At 49.7% G+C, this 24,123-nt stretch overlaps 2 protein-coding genes across 4 annotated transcripts in view; both read left to right on the forward strand.

Annotated features, from left to right (window-relative positions):
• The window catches only part of OXSR1 (oxidative stress responsive kinase 1), a 92,032-nt gene extending 84,620 nt beyond the window's left edge, over positions 1 to 7,412 (forward strand). The window contains 5 exon segments of the mRNA XM_019662722.1: positions 1,040 to 1,085; positions 1,409 to 1,480; positions 3,261 to 3,329; positions 4,181 to 4,245; positions 4,671 to 7,412. Of these exon segments, the coding sequence (XP_019518267.1) occupies positions 1,040 to 1,085; positions 1,409 to 1,480; positions 3,261 to 3,329; positions 4,181 to 4,245; positions 4,671 to 4,745 (327 nt within the window). The 3' untranslated portion in view covers positions 4,746 to 7,412.
• Positions 7,413 to 11,420: 4,008 nt separating this feature from the next.
• SLC22A13 (solute carrier family 22 member 13) lies at positions 11,421 to 21,834 on the forward strand. 3 transcript variants are annotated; one of them, XR_002126266.1, is made up of 11 exons: positions 11,421 to 11,833; positions 15,958 to 16,061; positions 16,287 to 16,441; positions 16,662 to 16,830; positions 17,029 to 17,149; positions 17,238 to 17,332; positions 17,578 to 17,792; positions 17,994 to 18,102; positions 18,643 to 18,858; positions 19,092 to 19,777; positions 20,931 to 21,834. XR_002126266.1 is itself a non-coding variant. In XM_019662719.1 (10 exons), exons 1-10 carry the CDS (start codon positions 11,456 to 11,458, stop codon positions 19,183 to 19,185), a joined length of 1,656 nt encoding a protein of 551 aa, XP_019518264.1. In that variant the 5' UTR covers positions 11,421 to 11,455; the 3' UTR covers positions 19,186 to 21,834. The 3 variants fall into 3 exon arrangements, 2 of the variants coding, with proteins under 2 accessions (XP_019518264.1, XP_019518265.1); XM_019662719.1 differs by having other exon boundaries at positions 19,092 to 21,834; XM_019662720.1 differs by lacking the exons at positions 19,092 to 19,777; positions 20,931 to 21,834 and having other exon boundaries at positions 11,429 to 11,833; positions 18,647 to 18,802.
• Positions 21,835 to 24,123: the final 2,289 nt, after the last annotated feature.

Consider the following 24,123-nt stretch of genomic DNA (forward strand, 5'->3'; position numbering starts at 1 on the left):
TTGAGGAGCAGTTTTTAGGGGAGCAGCACTAGTTGATTTATCTGAAAATGAGTCTTGTAATTATGACCATATGAACGTCATGGACTCTAAACCAGCTAACTCAAAAGTGGAGTGCTTTTTGATTGTGATAAATCAAATAAAGGCCTTGTTCTTAAAAAGATGAAAGGGAAAAAACCTCTAAGCATCTTTGTAGTGTTTTTCTCTATTTTACAGTAAGTGTTCTAAATTGCTGGTTCTTGGTTGGGGCATCTAGAGAGTCCCTGACAATTAACTCACAGGAAGGGCCATAGGTGGTGATCTGTTTATTTTAACCCTGTCTCGCTTTGCAGATAGTTGGATTAAGATTCTAGAGTGTTCTTGTCTGTTGTGTTAGCTGTCTGAATAGCTGTGGCTGTTGTATTGCTGTAGTTAGGTCTTTGCACTCATAAATGCATTTTTAAAAGTTAGTTTTAAAAACATCACCTGAGATAGCTCATGCCTTCTTTAACTATTAGTAACATCTTTAAAATAGTTCCACTGAAATACCATTGACTCACTCCTTCCACATATGAATTCCTTCTTCTCGGTATGACCATAATTAGAGATAAAGACAGCAAGAACTGTTTTGAGACTGTTTTGACTTTACCACTAGGAGCAGTGAAATTATGCCATAAATATGAAGAAAGCAGATTTGGTTACCTTTCCTTTACAGAAGACTATTCAGTATACATGGTTTCATCTTGTTAATCGTCTTGATAATCTCTTCCTATTTTAATTGTACATAAAGAATACCACTTGTGTCTTTTTTTAAATTTGCTTTGAAATCTTATAGCAGTTAATAGACAGTACAAAAATTCTATTTGACATGTGCTTCAGGAAGGGGAAGAAGGTACTTTTTAAGTGGCATAGTCAGCTTTTTGAGGAGGTGGTTTTTTTAATGGGCCATATTGCGGCCCTGCTTATGGAAGAGGAGGCTAGATTCTTATCCTCAGTGATGAAGAATATGAAATTAAAATACTAGACCAGTTACATGTTTGAATAGGGACTCTCCTAGACATAGTGAGAGTCGGGTGGGAGTGGAGATAAGGATGAAAAGGGCATCCCATATCATTTTAATCACACCTCCCTGCGCTTATACAGATTTTCCTCTTGATTTTATATGATCATTTTAGGAATAAGGATGGGAATAGGCATATAACGATCACCTCAAAAACATGAGATTTTTATATTGATCAATGGAGGACATATGTTAAAAGGTTTGTAAGACAATCAGATGATCACTCTGAGTTGCTTGCTCTGAGTCCTGAAGCGTGAGTTCATTAGGACAAATCGTATGATCTATGGGGGCAGAACATGATCCTATGGGAGGCACAGCTTTGCTAATATATGCTGGCAGAGTGTATGCATAAATTCAGAAATTGATTTACACATTCTCTTTTCTTTCATAGGAATTCAAAAAAAGAACTAAATGATATTCGATTCGAATTTACTCCTGGGAGAGGTGAGGCATTGAAAACAAAATAACTTCTAATTTGTTGAATGAAATGTGTTGTGAAGTTTTTGTCCTTTAGATATATTTTGCTGTTAAAGAATGATAAAATTGTTCCTGCTTTAAAGAGTTATGGAGGCATATGAATAAAATAAAAATATAATTTAGTTACTACTAACTCCATTTAGAAATCCTAGTACAGTTGACCTTTGAACAACATGGGTTTGAACTGTGTGGGTCCAATTATACATGATTTTTTAAAATAAATACTGTAAATGTATTTTGTCTTCCTTACGATTTTCTTATTTCTTCTTTAGCTTACTTTATTGTTAGAATGCAGCATGTAATACATATAACATACGAAATATGTATTAATTGACTGTTTATGTTAGTGGTAAGGCTTCCAGTCAACAGTAGGCTATTAGTAGTTAAGTTTTTGTGGAGGTCAAAGTTATCCGACTACACTGCTGATCAGAGCCCCTAACCCGCTCCCTGCGTTGTTCAAGGGTCAATTATTTAATACAAACAGCAATTAATATAGCTCTAATTTACTGCTTACTTTAGGCCAGGCATGTGCTAAGCATTATCTCATTAAATTCTCAACACAGCCCCATAAGGGAAGATTACTGTCCACATTGTATAGATGATGAAATCAGTGCTTAGAGAGAGGTGAAGTAACTTGTTGCAGCTCACACAGCTGGGAAGAGGTGTAGCTGGAATTCAAACACAGATCCGTCAGAGTGTAAAGTTCTTGCTCTTACCACTGAATATGGTTGTCTTCCATGACAATAAAGAAGAAACAAGTCTTCCAGTCTCCTCTCTGAGGCTGGAGCCAAGCCCCGTCACGCATAGTTTTTGGCCATGAGCTTCTCCCTGGGACACGGCTCGTTGCCCTCGCTATGGTTTGGATTGGGGAAGTGGCCGGCAGCCAACACGTACCTGGCCTGTGTGCCATGCTTACTCTCCTGCTGTCTCAGTATCATCAGCAGGTGTTAGAACAGATGAAGATGCACAGACGTGCACCCATTTTGCTTTTTTAAAGCCAGAGTCAATCACATTTTAAAGAACTAATTCAAATCTTTAGTCATCTGCTCAGATGTGCACAACCCCTCCCCAGAGGGCCTTCCGTCCCCTCTGAGGGGCTCAGTGTTTAGTCTTCAGGAGGCAGCCCCGCTGAGTTAATTGGGGATACTCGCCTCGTCTTTAGTTTCTCGTTATACCCATTGCTCAGATTATACCACCTGGAATAAGTAGATATGAAGAGAAGCCCACCAGAATGAAAAAGAAAGTGATTTTAGCAAAAACCATGGAGTGTGATCCCCAAAGAGAAGAAATTACATTTAGTTCTCTCAAGATTTGAGAAAAAAACAACAACTTTTATTATTAGCCCTGGAGATGGCGCCTGCTCGTTATCGTGTCTCAGAGCGCACTGGGCTCGGGTCCGGGGTTGCCCTCAGAACAGGAGTTTCTTCTGCAACATCACTGTCAGGCGCTCTCCCAACAACGGCCTGAACCCATCTAAATCATACCATTATTTAGGAAGTTCTTTACATTGAGCTTATATTTGCCATCTGGTTGTATTGATTCGGCCCTCTCGCTAGACCTGTGAGAATCCCTCACTTGAAATAATCCCAGTTGTAGGAAAAACCTTTGAGTGGGAGGAAGACCCCCACCTGCCTTCCTGGTCCTGTAGATTTAGCAGCTAAAGTCTGGCAGTGCCAGCATCCGCTCTGAGAGCTGGCAGTGACATGCATGCACAAGAAATGGAGCGCCATCTTCTTTGTCCTTGCAGATACGGCGGAGGGTGTCTCTCAGGAACTCATTTCTGCTGGCCTGGTCGATGGAAGGGACTTAGTAATAGGTAACTTACTTTGTGCTCTGCCCTTGCACCCCTGTGTCTCTGTCTGTGTAGTTAAGACCAAGAAAACTAGGCTTGGACTCCACTGAGCATGTCTGATGATTCTTGGAATGGTTCTTGGCTTGGCTGCGCTAACAGTTATTGGGGACAGTTCCTTACAACAAAAATCTCACTTCTGAGTTTGCGACCCCCGAAGATAGTAAGTGAAAGCACACCCAGGTCTCTGGGAGACTCTGGTAGAAGTGATGGCAAAGTGACAAGTTAGTGTAAGTTTGGCCAAGTCTAATCCATTTTGGAGGATGAACTCGACCCTTATGGAGCTAAGAGGTAAGCAAAAATCTTTAGAGATATAGACCTAGAAAAAGCAGGAAGAAAAGACACAGGTTATAGGTGCATATTACTGAAGGAAAAGACCAATGTCTAGGGCAAATCAGCAAAGTTTTTCTGTAAAGGGCCAGATAGTAATAGTTTAGGCTTTGGGGGCACGTATGGTCTCTTGTTTTTAAACCCCCGTTAGCTCACAGGCAGAATAGAAATAGGCCGCAGGCCATACTTTGCTGACTCCCAGTCTAGGGCTTTCTGGCCCCTAAGGAGGCAAATCATGCTTCTTTGACCTGAGTGTCTTTCCTAAGTTAATACAGCAGGTTAAAGAAAGTTAATTTGACAGCAATTCAAGATGTATTTTGCTACTTGAGTGAAAAGATATTTTCGTTTGGGGCGTGGTTTATTTTTCTGCTTCCATTTTGATTGTACATAGAAGATTAAGATTCTAAACTACTATGTAAGTTCTTAAAATATGGTTGAAAGTGGATTTACTAAGCTTCTCATTACTCTCTCTGTTTGTATGATTACAGTGGCAGCTAATTTGCAGAAAATTGTGGAAGAACCCCAGGCAAATCGATCTGTCACTTTCAAACTGGTATTCATCTCTTCCTCCGTGTTAAACCATCTTACTTTTTTTCGCCCACCAGCAACCCTTGCAGACCAGCTTCCATATTCCCTGGGTGATGAGAGTTTTAAAATATGGTGGATTGTGGTCCTTTAGCGCCCCCCAGACTTGGGCTGAAGTCTCCCTTTGAGTGGCCTCCCTTCCTCTGCCCCTCCCAGGAAGTCTCCTAGCTCAGGCCCTTGACTGCTCTCAGGAGAGATTGTTAGCCAGCTGGACTCCAGCTGTGTGCCCAGCCACCACCCTTTCTGGAAGAGACACCTCCATCTGCCTCCTGTCTGTACCCCAGGGACCTGTCCCCCGCTGCCTGCCTTCCCACAGTCCCCATATCAGCTTTAATTGCTACTTATAATTTTGTTTATAAATAGCCACAGCTTCTCATTTTGTTTGGTTCTTAGGCATCTGGTGTCGAAGGCTCGGATATTCCCGATGATGGTAAACTAATAGGATTTGCCCAGCTCAGCATCAGCTAAACCACAGCTCTGGAGGAGGCGGCCTAAGGAGATTCCACACATGTGTATCTCTGTTGCTTCTGTTGGCCTAAACCCACTACTGCCAAAGAACCCAGCAACAAACCTCCCAGCTAGGAGCTTTAGAGGTCTTTCTTTATGTTTTCCTGCCGTCATTCCCCCTTTTTCCCACAGGGAAAGAAAAATCGGATCACCAGTGGCCAGCATCCCTTTAAAGAGTTCCGTTAGTAAACTTACTGCACATGTCCCCTACCTTCCTCCGTCTGAGAAGCGGCCCATGTGCTTCAAGGCCCAGGAGGGAGATCTCTCAGCTCATCTTGCCTTACTCCAGTGATGACACTGGGTGGAAAGTAGCAGCTATATTGGGCTTCCTTGTGCTGCCTGTTCTCCCACACCTGACCAGATGTGGGCATTTGGGGATATCTCTTTACCCCACTGAAGTAGCAATTAGAAGTTGATTGTTCATCTGGAGCCCAGAGAATTTAATTTAGGGTTTATTTGTTCTTTTTTTGTTTTATTGTTTTTGTATCTGATGTGAATTCTAGCAACCTTTGTTAGGAAAAAGCACAGCCTCAGATGGAGGCAGCCTAAACTGTGTTCCAGTTTTGTTCATGATGTTTCTAAGCGTTTTGCTGAAGCTGCTCTCAGGCACCCCTCTTCATCACTCCCTCCAGAAAGGGTTGCTAGCCTTAACTTCAGCCGGTGCAAAACATCTGACTGTAGTCAAACTTCAGCCATCAGATCCTTCAAAGTGAAACTTCGGACTGTTTTTAGAGAAAACATCAAGTAATGGATTGTAAAAATGAATTTTACCAGCAGTGGTTTTGGAACAGAAAAAGATCATAACTCATTTCATTGTGGAAGTATTTATTTTCAGAATTTAAAAAATGAAATTGAAGACAAACTGCTCCTCAATCCTCCCATGAAAATCAATTTGCCTGGCCTCCGAGTCATGAGGAAATACAAGGCTGAGATTTCTGCAGCAATAAGGAGACTCACGCTGGGCCCCAGAGGCCTGCCTTCGGCCCCCTCGCCTGCACTGACCCTTTGGAGGGGGTCCCCACTGCGGTGCGCTGAACCTGACCCAAGGCGGAAAGTGAAACCACATGTGCCGTGACTTTTAGGATTTATGAGTAGACAGTGTTCATTTGATTTTCTACAGAAATAATATAAATTATTCTTTAGGTTTTAAAAAAGAGCATTCATAATGCAATATGTGAATAATCAGTGGGGTTACTTTTTTTTTCCTGCTGTTTCACAGTCAGCCTTTGCCTAACTGCAAATAGCCCTCACAAGTTTTGTATATGAAAGGGGTCCTCAAATCTGGCCTTAAAACAACACCCACAGAGGGACTGTGGCCCCATAAAAAGGGGAGCGTTGCCTCTTACAGAAGGCAACGTTTCCAGCATCGTTGGTCTGTGAATAACAAGATGGCTTCACCTAGTTTTCTCTCGTAGCATCTCTGAAAGCTTTCCCCACAGCTGACTTGCTAAAGTTCTTATTTCATCCTGAGTTTGTAGTTTTAGTCCTGGTCTTGCTTCACCTACCCTGGATGCAAAGGCGTATTAGGAAGGAGTGGACGTCGGGGAGGAGGAGAGGGCATGGGTTGGAGACAAGGGTTGGGAAGAAGGTAGAGTAGAAGGTCAGACACCAAAGCCCATTATCCCAGCAGGATCATTAACAGGAGGGAGCCTGCTGAGCCTGGAGAGAGTGAAGATCGATCAGATTGCTAGAAAAAATATTTAGCTTTTCTTTTTTCTTTCTTTTCTTTTTTTATTTATTTTTTATTTTTTGAGGCGGGTGGCGGGAAGACAGGGAGATGTTCGAACAGGTATGAATAAAAGATAGTGTCCTCTTTGGCTCTAGACTAGTGGCTTACCTTCGAATCTGTGTGTGGGTGTAAACAAGCCCATCATAATGTATTTATTTATGAATCCAAAGGGTGGTAACATCACTCTGGTCTAGCTTTCTGGTTGGAGGGGGTCTAAAGCCCAGGCTGGGAGGAAGCGGCAGCCACCCTCCTGTTCCATTTCTCCAGCTGGCCATAACCTTTGAACTGCAGTGGGACAGGCATGACAGTAGAAGTGGGCTAGGGCTTTCTCTTTCCTTTCAGTTCGTTTTTTTGCCCTGCTGGGAATTAGGAGTCAGACACCAAACCCAGGACAGTGTTATTTCTCCTTCTGCATGATGTGTGGTGGACTCCCTTTGCTGTCTTATGCAGTGATGCTGAGAAAATAAGTGAACAGAAACTTCCCAGGTGGGACAGCATGTGACCCAGTGAGCGACCTGGCTCCTTTCCAGGAGTGGTGGTTCAGGGTACACCTCTGTCCTGAGGTTCCCCAGGATCCCCTGGTCCCTGGGGTAGGGACTAACTTTAGCACAAGGTAACATGTGCCAATGCTTTTTTGTGAAACGTATGGTCTTTCTAAATGACTAATGGATTTGTTTGGGGTTTTTGCTTAAGTTTTGAACCAAATCCCAGAGCCAGGTGATACTATTTAATAATCTGGAGGATAGAATAATGGTGTATCAATAAATGGAGGTTCCTCCTTATGACGTATGCTAGATTATGGAAGATGTAAAATATTTGACTTTGTCCCCCTTTTTTTGACTTTGTATTTTGCTGCATGTTTCCTTCATTTTTAATCAATAAAGAGGAAATTGTCTGTGGCGGTGTAAGGATTCTTTACTTTAGTGGCTGTTAGTGGGGAATAGTGGGGAGTGGGTCAGTCACTACTAACTTTAATTTTTCATGCGAATAGAGAAAAGCCAAAGTGCACTGTAAATTAGAAAAAGTGTGTATTGATCTACAAATTATAACAGCTTAAAACCTTTGTACAAATGGGGAAGCTGAAACCTTAAAGAGAGTGAGGTAAGATCTGCCCAAGGGAATTTCATAGGGTGAGATAGGGAACTCCTCGTGTTGATCTTTTCTAATTGATTCTGTTCATGCTATTGGGCAAGGAGAAGATGCCAGATTCAAGCCCTTGGGAGTCCCTTTTAGAAAGTTCAGAGCAGGGCCGAACGTGTCCCCATTTGGCTTTGATGTTGCAATTGTGGGATTTCACATAAGATTCCAGACTCTTCTGTATTCCTCCACGTCCTAGATAAGTAATCTCCCTGATCCTTAGTCCTTCCCAGCAGAAGGTGGCCTTTGAACCATGATAGGGGCCTCTTGTGAGTCCTGGTAATTAGAGCGCAAGTCCTAGAGACTCGGGAGTGACAGTAACAGATCTGATTGAATTTGCTTTCAAGATAAGCGGGTCGTAAAAGTGGACTCTGACTATTGTGGGGACAGAGAGGAGGTACTGCTTATTTAGAAGTGATCATGGTATCTGTGGGGGCAAGGGGACGCAGCAGTCCAGAGGCCTGATTCCCTAGCCCTGCATCTTCATAGTCACAATGTTCGGTGTCGCAGTTTACGGATTCCTCCTTTGGGTCAGCTCATCTACCCCTTTATGTTTTAGAGCACTGTTAGTCTCACAGCAAAATTGAGCAGAAAGTATGCAGAGTTCCCATATAACCCCTGAACCCACACATCTACAACTCCCACCCCCGCTGTCAACATCTCGCACCAGAGTAGTATATTTATTTATTACAGTCAACCTACGTTGGCATATCATTATCACTCAAAGTGACGTGGTACGGTGTGGGGGCAGGGGGAGCATTGTGTAGCCCTGTGATTAGGCCCAGCCTTGAGTGAACCTGGGAATTTCACAAGTGCTTCTCGGCCTCCCCACTCCCTGAAGCGGGGCAGGATGGCTAGAGGGGGTGGAATCGGACATTTTCCTTCCTTCGAGTTGGTCAGGCCCTAACAAAACCCCAAGAGCTTAGGCTCTGGTTAACTAGTTTCTCTTGAGGGCAGGCCTTGTTAAGAAGAGCAGAATGCTCTCATATATTTAAAAATGGTTATTTTTTCTACCCTGCAGGGGGCACAGCATTTTTCTCCGATATTCACTGTGAGAGCCTGGTAGAGCTCCTGGAGGTAAACTGCACACAGGGTGAGGACCGCACTCCTGGGTTTTTAACTCAGCTTTATCCTCACTGAGCCTCCAGCAATCACTCAAACTAGTTTAGATTTGCCTACTCTGTTGCTGGTTCCTATGCAAATTTCTGTTTGTGGATTTCTGCTCCAATAACTTACACTTCTCTGTATGTACCTATGTGTCTCTCCAGTTTGCGACAGCAGTATACCCTTTGACCTGACTGCTCTGATAAATGCTAAGCAGAGTTCTTGATTATTCAGTTCAACTTTTTACATGTTAGGATGGAGGGACAAGTTTCAAGCTCCTTACATATTGGACTGAAACCGAAAGTCCAAACCCAGTTTTTATCTACTAGAATCATTAATTCTCAAATTTGGAAAAGATTTGAGACATCATCTAGTGCATCCCTACAGGTAATGTTTCAGGAACACCTCCTCATCCACCAGACACACACACCAACGCCACCCTGTGCTCCATGGTCAGGTGATTGCCAGTGATGGTCCTGAACGCTTCCTACAAAGTGCGCATTGTACTTCAACAGCTTTGGTGGTTAGAAGACTCTTGTTACCCCCCTCTTTGGCTTTAGTTGTGCCCTTGAGTGAAGGCAGGCACAAGGAGAAGAGGAGGGAGACAACCTGTGGGCTCTTCCTGTAGTCTCCCAGAAGGTGGGGGTGACCAGACTGCTTGGAGAAGTCACAGACCAGCACCCATACTTGTGTTGGAGATAGCCTCCCAAGTCAGTGAGACCACAGGGTAGAGGTCCTTTGGGGCTACAGTGGTCTTGGGAGGGCTTCTTCAAAGAAGAGAGCTGGTGGTGGGCTTTGAAATACTCCGGGGAGCCTTTGGTAAACTGGTTGGGATGGGGGATGATAATAGGAGAAAGAAGTTAACCAAAAAATTAGGATTTGGGGAATGTAGAGGGCAAGCGAAGCCATTTGGATTCATCGCCTCTGCACTAAGATTTGGGGATCATGGTTCCAACTATGGAAGGTCTTTTGTTGTCTCACTCATCTGTCGGGAGTCTCCTTATCATCTATCTGTCTTCCAGTTTAGAATCACACACCAAGAAATGGAAGAATCCTTACAGTCCATCTAGTTCACACTTGACCTTTACGCAGATGGAGAAATTGAGGCCTAAAGGGGCAGAAGGAGCAGACTTAGGATCACAATGAATGAGTACAGAGCCCAAGCTTCCTGCCTCCTAGCTCCAGCTCCCTTGGCTACTTGGAGCCAAAAGCAACAAAAATCCTTTCTTTCCCTGATTGGAATGAGGAAGTAATGAGGACTCAGGTCCCCCCCACCCCACCCCATATCTCCCCCATAGTGGGAACTTCTAACGGCAGTGGCAACTGGTAGCATCTTTCTTTAGGGCAATTCAGTTGAGGCAACGCTGAACTCAAGAACACGCGAAGAAGAAGGTAGGTGAGGAAGAAAAGATAGAAGCTGGGGACATGGGCGAGCCTGGTGGGAGTTTGCGGTGGGCAGCAGAGAGGAACGTGCGCTCCGTATGCAGCATCAAGGTCCACAGCCTGCCCTCCCTTGACCTGCTCACATGCTGATTAGCAGGCAGCCAGCGGCTGTGCCAGCCAGGCCGCCAGGTAGATACAGGCACACTGCATCCAGAAATGCCCTGTACAGCCTTGTTCCTTGTAATGCCTTCACCCATTCTCCTCTGCCCAGCTCTTAAAAGAGTTTAAACTTCAAAACAAAAAGGCGTTCCTATGCATACCCAAGCAAATATGTGGATGTGCGCGCAAGTACACCGTGCATTTTCCCCTAATGCTCTCTAGTCCATCATTCCCCACATCCCATGACTGAACCAGACACCTTCCAAGCCCCGATCTACCGCCACCCAGTAAGACTTTCTGCAGGAGAATAAGGATGGGGGATTGTCCTGCCTTCCTGTTAGTCCCCAGTCCTGTAAGAATCCTGACTCCAGCAAGGTTGGGGGGGCCACCAACAGGGCTTCCCCAGCTGGGGCCGTGGCAGAGGGAGACTTTGTTCTGTGTGTTATCACTGAGATGGCCTAAGGCCTCTAGGGCTACTCTGGGGCAGCTTGCATTTGTTTTTATTGCGTTTATGGTTTGTTCTTTGATTAGAGCTCAAGATGCAACTTTTGGATCTGTAATTGCTCTGCATTCTTGAGTTGTCTTTGTTGCTGAAAAGGACAGGCATTTATGCCCTGGGTGGGTCTCCCACCTTCTGCTGCCCTGGGATTCACTGGTGTTGCATACATACCACAAAGATGGAGGCTGAGTCCTCGATGTTCTCCTGACTTATCCTCCACAGCCTACTCTGGGCTGGACCCTAGGAGAGACTTTCGTGCCCCTCTGAGTATTGTAACTACTCTCAGAATTTGGGTTCTCTTGTGTTGAGAGGGGCTTGAGTTGGATGTGAATTGTGTAGGCTGTTGCAGTTAGTGGGGGTGGGAGAGGTGTGCAGCACACTGTATAACTAAAGCTAAAGCTCACTCCTGTGTGCTGAGCCTAAGAAGCTCTTCTTGTTCTTCTTGTTACCTATCACACAGCCAGTAAAGTGTGCTTGGATCCTGCAAGCCAGAGTGGACTATTTTTTCATCATATTCTATCCTTCTCAGGTTGCTGAGGTGTAGAAGGTGGAGCTAGGCAAGGTGAGATTAAACATTAATGCAGCTGTCATCACAGCCCACAGGATCAAGGTGCAGAGCTGTTGGGTGGCCCAGGGCTGAGGACATGGTGACGAGTAGACATGGCTCAATTTTCTGAGGTCCTGGCCGAAATCGGCGACTTTGGTCGCTTCCAGATACGGCTGTTGCTAATGCTGAGTGTCCCCAACTTCCTGACTGCCTACTACATGTTTGCCCAGGTCTTCATCGTCCTGGATGAGGCCCATCATTGCTCAGTGGCCTGGGTCAAGAACCACACTTTGAACCTGAGCGCTGCTGAGCAGCTGAACCTAAGTGTGCCTTTGGATGCTGCAGGCAACCCAGAGCCCTGCCTCATGTTCCGGCCGCCCCCTGACAGTGCCAGCCTAGAGGACATCCTCAGCCACCGCTTCAATGAAACACAGTCTTGCGAGATGGGCTGGGACTACCCTGAAGACAGGCAACCGTCCCTAATGAATGAGGTAGGCTGCCTGTTTGCCGGTCTGTGCCCGCCCGCCGTTTCAGGTCTGTCACTTCCTCTGCCTAATCCTCTCCCCCCGGTCACTGGTGTTGCCTCTGTATCTGCCCTATGCCTCCATGCCTGAATGAATAACCACTGGCCCGATTTTTCTCTTTATCTTCTGCCTCAAGGTATGTCTGCCTCTCCATCTGTTTTCTCTGCCTGGATTCTGCACTCTTTGCCCATGCATCCATTCATGTTTGCCTGTCCTTTTGTCTGTCCTGCCTGTCTGTCCAGTTGCCTGCCTTTCTTCCGCCCCCTCCTGTTTCCCTATCTTGATGCCTTTTCTGTCTCCCATGTTCCCATCTGTCTGTCCCTTTGCCTTCGTCTGTCAGCCTGCCCCTGCGTGTCCTCCTGCTTACCTATCTTTCTGTGTTTTCCTCATTCTCTTACGCTATCCCTTCCCCTGTCCGTTTGTCTGCCTTCCTGCTGGCTTGACTTGGACTTCCTACTACCTTTCAGCTTCTCTCAGTCTCCGCCTGCCTGCCTCTGGGAGCCTGGAGGACACCTGTGACTCTAGAACTTGTCCTGTAGATAACTGAGCATCTGCTCTTGCTAATAAATTCATTCTCTTGGAGGGACCCAGTCCCCTACTCTCACTCCAGTTGCCTCAGAGCAGGAAGAACCCTGGGGAAGCATTGAGGCCCACTCTGTTGCATCCCAGATGGTGAGGTGAGGCTCCGAGTGGGCAGAGGACGTGGTCCGGGCAACCCCGTGGCTTCACCGTGGAGCTGGGACTTTCCCGCGGGCTCCTGCTGTCCAGTTCCCTGCAGGAGCGGGAGCGGGCACATGTAGTCCAGAAACCTGAGTGGTGGGTGCTGTGGGGAGGCTCTGTGCAGCTCTCACCGTTACGGTAGCAAATCCTGAGCCTTGTGGAGAGGGCAGTCTGGAGTCCAGACCTTAAACAATTATTTACCCTGCTATGGGTAAAAAAGTCTTTTGTTCTTAGAGGCTCTCAGAGGGCAATGTTTTAACCAAAGGTAAACTTTTACTTTTTAATATGTGACTATAAGCGTTCCCCCAGGACCCTGGCAGCCTGAGGATAGTTCCTGCCTATCTTCCTCCTGACCCTCCACCGCATTCTACCCCACAAGGGGAGAGAGTAGCATGGAACTCTCCAGCCTGTGGACCTAGCCCAGCCTAGCCCAGTCTGATGCTCACCGGCCTCTCCCTTAACTCCCCAGCATCACCTCCATCGTAGGCTGTGGCTGTCACTGGTCCTCAGATGCTGTGGGTGTGCCTACCACCACTCATGTTATGAACTCTCTGCCCACCTGGCCAATTATCACTCTCCTTAAAGCCAGGCAAACTTCCAGCTGGTGTGGAGCCAACTCTAGCCCTTGTTGACAGCCTATGCTGGACTATTCACAGAATTTTATTCACCCAAAGCCCTCTAAGTATTAACTGTGCAGGGAACAGTCAGAGGAAGGAGGCACCTTATCCCCCCTCTCCAAGGACCCCTGATGGTCGAGGGGCAGTCTGCGGTCCTTCTAAATGGAAAAAGGACTGGGTGGGCTCTGAGGCTAGAATTTGCTTCCTCCTAGAGGGACTGGGGCAGGCAACTTCCTGAAGGAGTTGGTATGTGAGCTGGGCACCAAGGTACCAGAAGAAATCTGACAGAGTAGAGGGGAAGGCCTTTGCTGACAGAGAGTAGTGAAATAAAGGCCTGGCAGCAGGAAGCAGGCAATGTCTGCGGAGCAGCCAGAGCTTGGTGTGTCTGGAATAGGGACGGACAGGAGTGTGGGAACTGAACGGGATGTTCTCAAGGGACCGCTCTCTCTATCCTCAGCCATCATCCTAGACTGGGTTGGACCTTAGTGTTCTTGCCCTTCCCTGATGAGCCCACCCTCACCCTGCCAAGGACTGTGACTCCCCAGGGAGTGTAAAGTTTTGGTACTTTGGGACCCCAAGTTGGGTTCCAGAGTAAAGGTACCCTGGTGGGAGATCTTCTGCCTCTGTTTCTCATCTATGAGGCGGGGCTGTGCCACACTGATTCAGAGGACCCTCTCTGACCCGACATCCTGTTTCCTTGTGATAACCAGCAGATTCCTATTCAAACTGAAATTCGAACAATCCTAATTTGAGAAGAAAGGAGCACGTTTCCTTATAGGCTGTGTGCTCTTGAAGGACAAAGTTCGTTTCTCCTTCTCATCACACACAACCCACTTTTCCTAGGCGTCCATTCTTGGTGAAAGAAAACATGAACCTGTGAATGGGGAGGGAAATAGACTATCAGTGAATAGCTTCAACAGTGTGGACTGACCTGGGACCAAAGCAGAGAGAGTAGCCAGGTCTAGGGTCTGGAGGCACAAAACTGCCTGGCATGCTTGAGGAATACTGACATCACACAAAAGAGGTTGGGAAATAAGCAAGTGCCAACTCTTAAAGGGTCTTAGACACATTGCTCAGGAATATGGGCTTTCTCCTAGAGACCAAAGAGAGCCATTGAAGGTTTTGGAACAGGGAAGGGAGATGTGATCGGGTGTGCGCCAAGAAATGGGGGCAGACATCTGTGGACCAGCGTGGCAGGCCCCAGACAGAACCATCCACTGTGGGCATTAAGGCCAAGGTGGTTGATGACTGGCGTCCCAAGTAGGAGCCCTCTTCACCTCTGTTCCATCTGCAACATGATGCCACCACATGAGCTGGTTACATGTTGGCACCTCTCTAAGCCAGTCTCTGCTCCTGCACGATGGGAATGGTAAGCCTTCATGAGGTTACAATGGTGATTTAATGAGATAAGGGGCATATGAACATCAGGGAGGGAGTGAATGGAGGCCACTGAGCAGGGATGCCAGCGTTGGAAGAATCCCATGGTTTGGCACCCATGCCTTCAAATCACTGCAGCCCCTCGTGTCTGAGACGACTGTGTCATCCTCTGAGTTTCATGAGCACAGGGGCCAATGCGCCCTCAGCTGAACTAACATTTACTGAGAGCTTCCAGGGTGACTGCCACTGTGCTGAGCTTGTTATATGCATTAACTCCTTTAATCCTGTCGGGTGATACTATGTAGTAGTATATTCTATCCCCATTTTATACAGGGGAAACCAAGACACCAACAGATCGGCTAACAGGCTCAAGGTCCACAAAGTCACTCCATTCTGGCTCCAGAGGCTGACAGCAGCAGCCTTTTAGTCATTATTTTTTATTCGTCTAACTACATAGGCAACCTGTGGCTGCTAAACAAAAGCTGAACAGGATAGAATTGGGTGGAGCAAGTTCAAGTCCCCTGCCCTGCCCTGCCCTGCCTCACTCCCATGAAGTACTAATCACTTGGCACATATTGAAAGTTCTTAAAAATTAACAGTTATCCTTGAGAGCACAAGTGTGAGCACAATGGTATTATTATCTGGGTTGATTAATTTCTTGCTAAAGGTTACTTCACTGATAATGATTGGCTTGTTGGCTAGGTATTAGTTTATTCGTTCATTCATTCATTCAGTAAACATTTTCTTACCTTTCACTCGGTTTCAATCCCTGTCTGGGGCAGTGGAGATGTCTGAATGCCCCTCACATCCAACTATGGGACCTAGGATTCACTACTTCTGCTTCCTTAGGGGAATATAATTATAAGTCAAGGATTGCTGTCAGAATTATATGGGATAATGCACATAAGGCATTAGGCATAGTACTCAACACAGAGTAAGTACTCAAAAGGCATCAGTCGTCCTTGTGAAGCTGTCTCCATGAGTTCCGGAGGGGCCCTCACATGTCATGTTTCACCACATACATTTGTGTATGGAGCTGAGCTGTGTGCAGGGGGTGCAGAGCTCACTGAGGGGCCCACACACCAGGGTGGGTAGGGGTGAGTCACAGGTACTTACTGTGTGTTCACACGCAGCAGACATGTGTACAGTTATATGGACACATATTTTCTCCCCGTGGTGTCCCAGTCTGTCTGTCAGGTTCTCTCTGTGTCTCCAAGTGCCTTGCCCCATGCGAGTGTGTGCCCCACGAGAGCACTCTGGCTCCCTGGGGTGCCTTGGCACACAGTTTGGGAACTGTGGGCCTCTGCCCTGAGAAACTTGGAGTGGGTGGGCTAGACGATAAAGGATTTGCCCTCACTGCCCCTGTGTCTGCCTCAGTTCAACCTGGTTTGCCATCGGAAGCACCTGAAGGAGACCTCGCAGTCAGTGTACATGGCTGGGCTCCTCGTTGGCGCTGTCATCTTTGGGCCTCTCTGCGACTTGTAAGAGCCTGACCCTTTCATATCTTACCCAGCATGCTCTTAGACTCCTGCTGCAGGGCCGCGTTTACCCCTGTGTTCCTCACTCTGGGCTCCCTCCAGTGGGGCCCCCAGGGCGTGGCACGTGTCCTCCCTCCCACAGAGAGCGTGGGGGAGGGCAGGGCTGGGTCTCCCCGGCTTCCTTCCCCTCAGAGCGTCCCGCCCAGACCTGCCCCCTTCTTCCTCCAGGATTGGCCGCAAGGCCACTATCCTGGTGCAGCTGCTCCTCTTCGCCATCTTCGGTCTGGCCACAGCCTTTGTGCCCAGCTTTGAGCTCTACATGGTCCTGCGCTTTGCTGTGGCCACTGCCGTTGCTGGATATACCTTCAGCAATGTCACCCTCCGTGAGTATCTGAGCCCTGAAGCCTTTAGCCACAATGGGAATCCTTGGGGTCTGGTCACCAGACTGCCCGTGGGGGCCTTGTCAGGCACCTGCACCCAAAGAAGTCACACTTATGCTTCCTGAGCTGGGACTGAGGCCCCAACCCTGATGAGGTGGCATCTAGGGAGACAGCGTGAGCGTGAGCGGGCAGGGCCCGCCCCGCCTCAGCCTCTCTTCCACAGTTACAGAGTGGGTGGGGCCCTCGCGGAGGACGCAGGCTGTGGTCCTGGCCCAGTGTAACTTCGCCCTCGGGCAGATGGCGCTTGCGGGCCTCGCCTATGGCGTCCGTAACTGGAGGCTCTTCCAGATTGCTGGCACTGCACCTGTCTTGCTGCTCTTCTTCTACTTCTGGTGAGGAGATAGTTCCCGGGAGCCAGCCACCCTCGGTCAGCTGTGCTGTGGTGGGTTTGGCGTGCAGCACTCATGTTCACTCTCAGACGTGTCAGGGAGACAGAGACTGCAAAGGGTGTGGGGGTCAGTGTGTGCCGGAACAGCCAGGAAGGCTCCAGCACTCCGTGCCCCAAGCTCACAGCTATTCCTGACCTACAGGGCTCTGCCAGAATCAGCAAGGTGGCTCCTGACCCGGGGGAGGGTAGAGGAGGCTAAACGATTGATCCAGAAGGCAGCCTCGGTCAACAAGCGGAAACTTTCCCCAGAGCTTCTGAGCCAGGTACTTCCAGCAGGCTGGGCCTACCCTGCCCCACGTCTCACACACACAGACGTTTCTGCTGGCCCCTCACTCCATGTCTTCCTCCCAGCTGGTCCCAGAGAAGACAGGCCCCTCAGGGAATGCCCTGGATCTGTTCAGGCACCCCCAGCTGCGGAAGGTGACCCTGATTCTCTTCTTTGTCTGGTGAGTGCCCTGGGGTCCATGCCCCTCCCTGAGGCCCGAGCCAAGGGCCGCCGCTGCCCTGGTATGTGTCAGTGGGATGTGGGATGGTGGCTGTCTGGCTGGGATGGGCTGTGTGGGAACGACTGGGTCTCTCTCTGGCTATGCTACTGTTTTCTCTTTTGACTTCTGACCTAGGCAGGCTGCCTCTCTGAGTGTCATGGTGTCTCATCATCCAACACTGACGGGGACTTTTGGACATTTTGTAGGTTTGTGGACAGTCTGGGGTACTTCGGCCTGAGTCTCCAAGTAGGGGACTTTGGCATAGACATCTACCTGACGCAGCTAATCTTCGGAGCCGTTGAGGTGCCCGCCCGCTACTCCAGCATCTTCATGATGCAGTGGTTTGGCCGCAAGTGGAGCCAGCTGGGGACTCTGGTTCTGGGTGGCCTCATGTGTATCGCCATCATCTTTGTCCCAGCAGGTATCAAGGCTGGCTCTCCCCCAACCTTTGCCAGCCTCGCTCACCTGTGGCCAGAGGCCCATTGCTTTCCTTTCCAGAGTGAGGGCTTCCCTGGGGTTTGAGTACAGAAGGGGTGAGGAGTTGGGTTGGGCAGGGCAGGGCGCAGGGCCCAGGTGATGGGGCCGTCTACCCTTCACGTGGCTAACCAGCATCCGTCCCCAGATCTGCCCGTGGTGGTCACTGTGCTGGCCGTGGTGGGGAAGATTGCCACGGCTTCCGGATTTACCATCTCCTACGTGTACTCTGCTGAGCTCTTCCCCACCATCATCCGGTAAGGGCCGCTGGTGCACCTCTGCTCCTGAGACCATCTTTCTTCTGTCCTCACCGCTGTCTCACAAATAGCCTGTGAGGCTAGCTCTGGGACAGCAGTGCTGGGTGGGACGAGGGCAACCTGAAATGTAGTTCAACCCCGCAAGTTGCCCCCAGGCGGGTGGAGGACAGATAAAAGGGTAGGACATGCCCTGGTCTTGTCAGGACTGGGGTACGGAGTAAATCTAAGAATGAGTGGCCCAGAAGCAACAGTCAGGTGCGGGGAGGGGGTGGTCAGGAGGTGCAGCCTTTGACCTAAGACTAGATAGGTGAGCAGGCATGTAGCAGGCAGACAGAGAGATCTGGAGGTGGGAGAAGCATGGCACACAGTTGGCTACAAGTAGTTCAATACGCAGGAGGAAGGCTAGGTGAGCCTGGAGGCCCTGGAGGCCTGTGGGTGCCAGAATGAGGGGTCTGGGTTCCCCCATGGAAGTGTGCTGAGGTGACGCTGTGGCCTGGAGTTGAGGTCGGGTCTGCTCAGTTTGTACTGGTCTTCCCCTAGGCAGACGGGCATGGGGCTCGTGGGCATCACCTCAAGGATTGGAGGCATCATCACGCCACTCGTGATCCTGCTGGCCGACTACCATGCAGCTCTCCCTATGGTCATCTACGGCAGCCTTCCCATCGTGGCAGGCTTACTCTGTATGCTGCTGCCAGAGACACGCGGCCAGCCCCTGAAGGATACCATCAAGGACCTGGAGCAGGGGCCCCCCGCACGGTGAGCTGCTTGCTTTCTCTGAAGCCAGGACCTGGGCCTCAATCCTAGAAGCCCAATCCTCTACCTCACCATCCGTTCATTGTTGCGTAGAGGCCAACATTCAGGGGGCCTCAGGAACCAGAGATACCGGGCTGGCTTTGGTTTAGGTGCCCCCTACTTTGGGGAGGGTTGGGGAGGAACACTGCCACGGGACCATTTCCTGGTCTGCCAGTGAAGCCTTTTGCTCCCTCCAGGTCTCTGAAGTCAGCGCCCTCAGAAGTGGAAATGAAGGCCGCAGGAAGAACGTCCGGCCCAGGGCTGGCCTGTGTGAGCAGCACGTACTTCTGATGCCACCCCCGGGACACGGCTGGGACCTGAGGGCAGGACCAGCTTTGCCGATGGACCTGGCTCAGCACCAGCACCCACTGCCAAGCCCACTCCCAGAGGCACTTGGGACAGGGCCTCCCGCCTTTCATTACCTTTCTTATCCTCAGGGCCCCACCTCTAACACCCTCTCTGGGTTAGGGTCTTGGGTGAGTTTTTGGCTTAGCTTGTTTTCTGATCGTCTTATGGGGCTCTGGCTCCCCTGATCCTTTCAATCTGGGCTCCCCCTGTCCTCAAAACACAGCCAAGCCCAGAACAGATAGGGCCTTTCTAAGCGTGTGGAGTAAGAGGAGAAACAATGTGAATTGTGGACCCTGCCCATGCAGGTGGATGAAAAAGCTGTGGGTGAAGAGAAAATGGTGGTTCCTTCGACTGGCTGGAGCAGGCCCTTCTGGCTAAGGTGGGGGGCCCAGGGCATTTTGTCCTGCTGAGATAAGACTATGTCCGGTGGAAATCAAAGCTTCCTCCTTGCATTCTCCTCAACCATCCTCTGGCCCCCTGCCCCGCACTCAGCTCACTGCTAACCTGTGTGGCTCAGGGACCACAACAAGCAGAGGTGGGTTCTGTTCCTCTCCAAGCCCCCCGCCTCCCTTTCTGCTGCTTCTGGCTCCTGCAGGGCCCGGACAGGGTGAGGGGAAAGGGCCGCTGTCTTGACTTAGCTGCCCCGGGTTGTAGCTCTTTCCAGGTTGTGCTGGCTGATCAGCCGTGCACTCCAGCAGGCATCTGAAAGTCGGCTCTGTCACGGGGCGTATTCGTGGCTTTCCAGCAACCTTCTCAGGACCTCTGCGTTGTTCCCTAATATGAGCAATGCCCTTAGCACTGACCTTGCGACCCTCGTCAGCTCCTGCTCCCAGCATTGCTCCGCAAGTCGTCTCGCTTACTGCTCGCATACCTTACCGCAGAAGACCCCCCTCTCAGGCAGGACCTCTTAAGCCAGGCTACCTGGCAGCTACTCGACCCACATGAACACCATACATCCTTGTGCCACCAAGAGTGGGATAAGAGCTCGGTTGGCCACTACGCCTTCCTTTGCCGTGCCTTCAAACGCATCTCTGGCTGACCTCTCTTCGGACCGTAAGGTTCTGCCTCTCCTCACAGGCACCAGGGTTCAAAGAAGGGCTCTTCAGACCTCCCTCCCTTAAACGCACCGTCTCTGTTGGAGCGTGGAGGTGGAGGCAGGTGCTGGACCAGTTCTGCTCTTTGTCAGTCCAGCATGGAAGCATCCCGCTCCCCACTTTCGATGACGTGGATCTTTGTAATGCACAGTTCTCAGCTTGGACATGACAGGCAGAAGTTCTATTTAACTCCCTGCTACACACCCAGTCATGGAGTCCCAAGTCTAACGCTCCCCTTGGGGACACTCAAAAGTCCTTGGCGCTATGTGACCCCCAGACTGAAACTGCCAAGGGGGGTAAGGGCCTGACTAGGAGGTAGGAGACGGCCATTTCAAAGCTGAAGGCAGCTTTCTCCTCTAAGATGTGGACTTGCATCCTTTTGAGGCAGAAGGATCTTCATTCCTGGAGACTTAAAGGGACCCTTTATTGACACAAGCATAAATGTAAGATTCACCTGTTGCCTCTGGGCAGGTCTTTAAAGACTTGTATCTCTTTAGGGATCGTGAGCCACAGGGGAGAAAGATGTATGTATGTATGTATTACAAAGTGCCCTGTGACGTGTTCTAGACAAATGGGTACATGTTCGTCTTTTAGCAGTTGCTGATGGGAGGTGAGCAGCTGAGACCCTGGGACCTCAGAGGACAAGATATGCAGGCCTGATCTTGACTCTACCCTGAGAAGCAGTGCCCAGCCTGGACTGGGCAGTGGCTGTTCTCTCTAGGGTGTTGGTGAGCACAGAATAGCCCAGATTTGGGGGACATGCTAGCGCTGGACCCATTACTCATGTTATCGTTAGCTTTGAGGGGGCGAGTACAGGACTCATATCTTGGGCCTTTGGGGGCAGGAGCCTTCTTACTCTGGGTCTCGGGCTTCCCATTTTCTAGTGGATGACTTTGTAGTTCCCTTTACACTGATCCTCAAGGATTCTAACCTCGGGTGCCCTGGCTGGGTGTGAAAGGCAAAGGGCTCCAGCAATCTGCCCTCAGGGTCCAATTAGATAAGAAAGGAGGGCCATCCCCCATCCCAGATCACTGCCAGGCACATGGCAGGGCCGAGTCCTGAGTGTGGCCCTGACTCATATATCACTAAGCTTTGCCTCACTCACCCACTCGCCTGTCAGGCAGGCCCTGCGTGCCTTGCCCTGCCTTTGGGAGTGTGCTGGACCCAGAGATGCGCAACTCTTCTGCAGCTGTGAAACTGCTCCCAGAATCTCGGAATGATGCCATGGCTGAGGAGCAGAGGACACTGGTGTTAAACAAGGCCGCTGACCCCATGTGCCAGGCCTGGCAGGACCCCCTGAGGTTGGACATCCTGGAAGAGAACTGCAGGGCCGATGAAAAGCAGGCAGGAGGGGGTGTAGATGCCTTTTACTAGTGAAGACTCGCGATGAGCAGGGGCTGCAGCTGTAAGGATTTCTGCGAGTTTGAGGAACCAGATCTACGTGCGGCTTGCAAGGCCACATCCTTATTATTTTTTTTTTTAAGATTTTATTGGGGAATTGGGGGAAGGGGAACAGACAAGTTGCTGTCCTTTTGTTCTTCAGTCTAGTTGTGGAGGACGTTGCTTCACCGGCCCATGTTGTTATTGCGCTCTTCCCGGGTGAGGCAGTCGCTCACTGGCCATTGGACGGCTGCTCACAGCGGCTCTTGGCAGCTCATGCCGGCTGCCGGCCACCCACGATAGCTTTTGGCAGCACACTGCAGCCCCACTGCAGCCTACGCTGTTGCCGGCGACTCGCAGCAGCCCAGCTCCAGGTCGAGCTGTTGTTCACCATCTTAGCTGTAGAGGGCGCAGCATCACTGGCCCTAACATGAGATCCGAACTGGGGCCCTTCTGCTCAGAGCTTGCGCTCCCAAACCAACTGTTAACCAACGCGCCACTCGGCCGGCCCCACGTCCTTAATTTTGAACTTTGTTCTGAAGGTACTAAAAGCTACTGATTTTCTTTTTTCATTATGCAAAGGAGCCGCCCAGTAAGATTTGTATTTTAAAAATGACCCTCTATCTAAAAACTGTGTTGGAAGAGAGCAAAAGTATAAGCAGAGAAGCCAGGCCAGGGCGTCATGGCAACAGTGAAATGTATTGCCGACATTTATGACCTCAGTTGATCCTCACAGCATTCAGATGATGAAATGGGTTGGTGGCAGTGGAACTGGGAGGAGGCTGGATATGAGAGCAATTTAGGAGGTGAAGACCCTTTGGTTGATTGCTCCCCGGGCCTGTGCCCTGGGCGCACAGCTTAGCATCTCGGTTTCCTTTGGCTCTACCCAGGGGAAGCCCCCTGGCTGCTAGGCCCAGCGCCTGCCCTCCTAAGAGACCCCTGAGATTGACCACCGTACTGTGCCTCTTGTGTTCAGTATGTCAGTCTCCAAAGTCAGAGGCACCCACACACACATGCACACACGCACTTCCCCTAGCCAACTCCTCTGCTTTGCACTGTCCCCACTGACTCAGCCTGCTGACCTGGCCCCACACCCTCCCACTCCACCCGTGGTCTCCAACCTGTGTTTCTGGAACTGCTGCTCCAACTCCAGCAGAAGCCTCATGTCCTCAGCCCTTGGAGAAGGGCGCTCCATCTGCTGCCTCTTCCTCTGGCCATGCGTCCTCTCACAGCCAGGGAGCTGGGCTGACAGCCCGCGCCACTTCCCATGGCGGCTGCTCTCCACCATTTCCGCCTTTCCCACTTGGAAGAACCTCCTCTTGTAGAAGCATATCTCTTCTTGCTCCCACCTCCTGCCCTCCATCTCACGCAGCCTCACTCACCCAAAGCTTCCTGGTTCCTGGTTGTCCCTTCCACTCCAGCTCGGGAAAATTCATCTCCACTTCCAAAATCTCAAAAATGTCTGACAGATGAGTGAATCAATGAAGGAATCTCTGATTCAGACATCCTGTTCTCCGAGCACAGCATCCCAGACTTCCAGCTTGTTTGCTCCATCACTGAATCTGCCTTAGTCTGGCCAGGCTGCAATAACAAAGTACCATAGACTGGGTGGCTTGCAACAGAAATTTATTTTCTGACAGTTCTGGAGGCTGGAAGTCCAAGATCAAGGTGCTGGCAGGGTCATGTTCCGATGAGGGTCCTCTTGGCTTGCAGACAGCCACCTTCTCGCTGTGCCCTCACATGGCTTTTCCTCAGTGCTTGCAAGTGGAGAGGGATGTCCCTCTCCTTACAAAGCCAGTAACCCCATCATGAAGGCCCACCCTCATGACTGCACCTAACCCTAATGACCTCCCAAAGGCCCGTAGCCACACATCATCACACGGGGGACTAGGGCTTCCGCATAGAAACCGCAGGGGGGCGGGGCTGGGGAGGACACAGTATTCAGTTCACACCATCCTTAGTCTCATTGGTTCCTGTGGTCTGTTGACCTTGTTACTGCCTCCCCACCTCTGTCCTCTGCTCAGATTGGAGGATGTAAGCCATCATTTGAATTTCTCTTGGGAGATAGGGCTCATTTTCTCTGTTGCCAGCACCATGGATTTTAACCCTTTCATCCTTCGATTGTACCCAACTCACAGAACCACGGCAGCAAATGAGCCTGATTATCTGCCTTCTCTCTCCCTGCCCCCCAGACTGCTGGGCACTGCTGGAGACAGTCACATGCCCAGCAAGTCTGTTCTGTGAATTAAGGGCCGTCAGCCTCAAGTGGGCCTTTAATAGTATCTAGCATTCCCACCAGCTTTTTTCTTTTTCTTTTTTTTTAGATTTTTTTTTATTGGGGAATTGGGGGGATGGGAACAGTGCTGGGGAATTGGGGAAAGGGGAACAGACAAGTTGCTGTCGTTTT

The sequence above is a fragment of the Hipposideros armiger genome, unplaced genomic scaffold (genome assembly GCF_001890085.2).
Source record: "Hipposideros armiger isolate ML-2016 unplaced genomic scaffold, ASM189008v1 scaffold_380, whole genome shotgun sequence".
Lineage (NCBI taxonomy): Eukaryota > Metazoa > Chordata > Mammalia > Chiroptera > Hipposideridae > Hipposideros > Hipposideros armiger.

Coding starts and splice junctions, on each gene's coding strand:
- SLC22A13 (XM_019662719.1), top strand. CDS start 11,456: ATGGCTCAATTTTCTGAGGTCCTGGCCGAAATCGGCGACTTTGGTCGC. Junction 11,834..15,957: donor AACCGTCCCTAATGAATGAG/GTAGGCTGCCTG, acceptor TGTCTGCCTCAG/TTCAACCTGGTTTGCCATCG. Junction 17,150..17,237: donor CCCCAGAGCTTCTGAGCCAG/GTACTTCCAGCA, acceptor TCTTCCTCCCAG/CTGGTCCCAGAGAAGACAGG.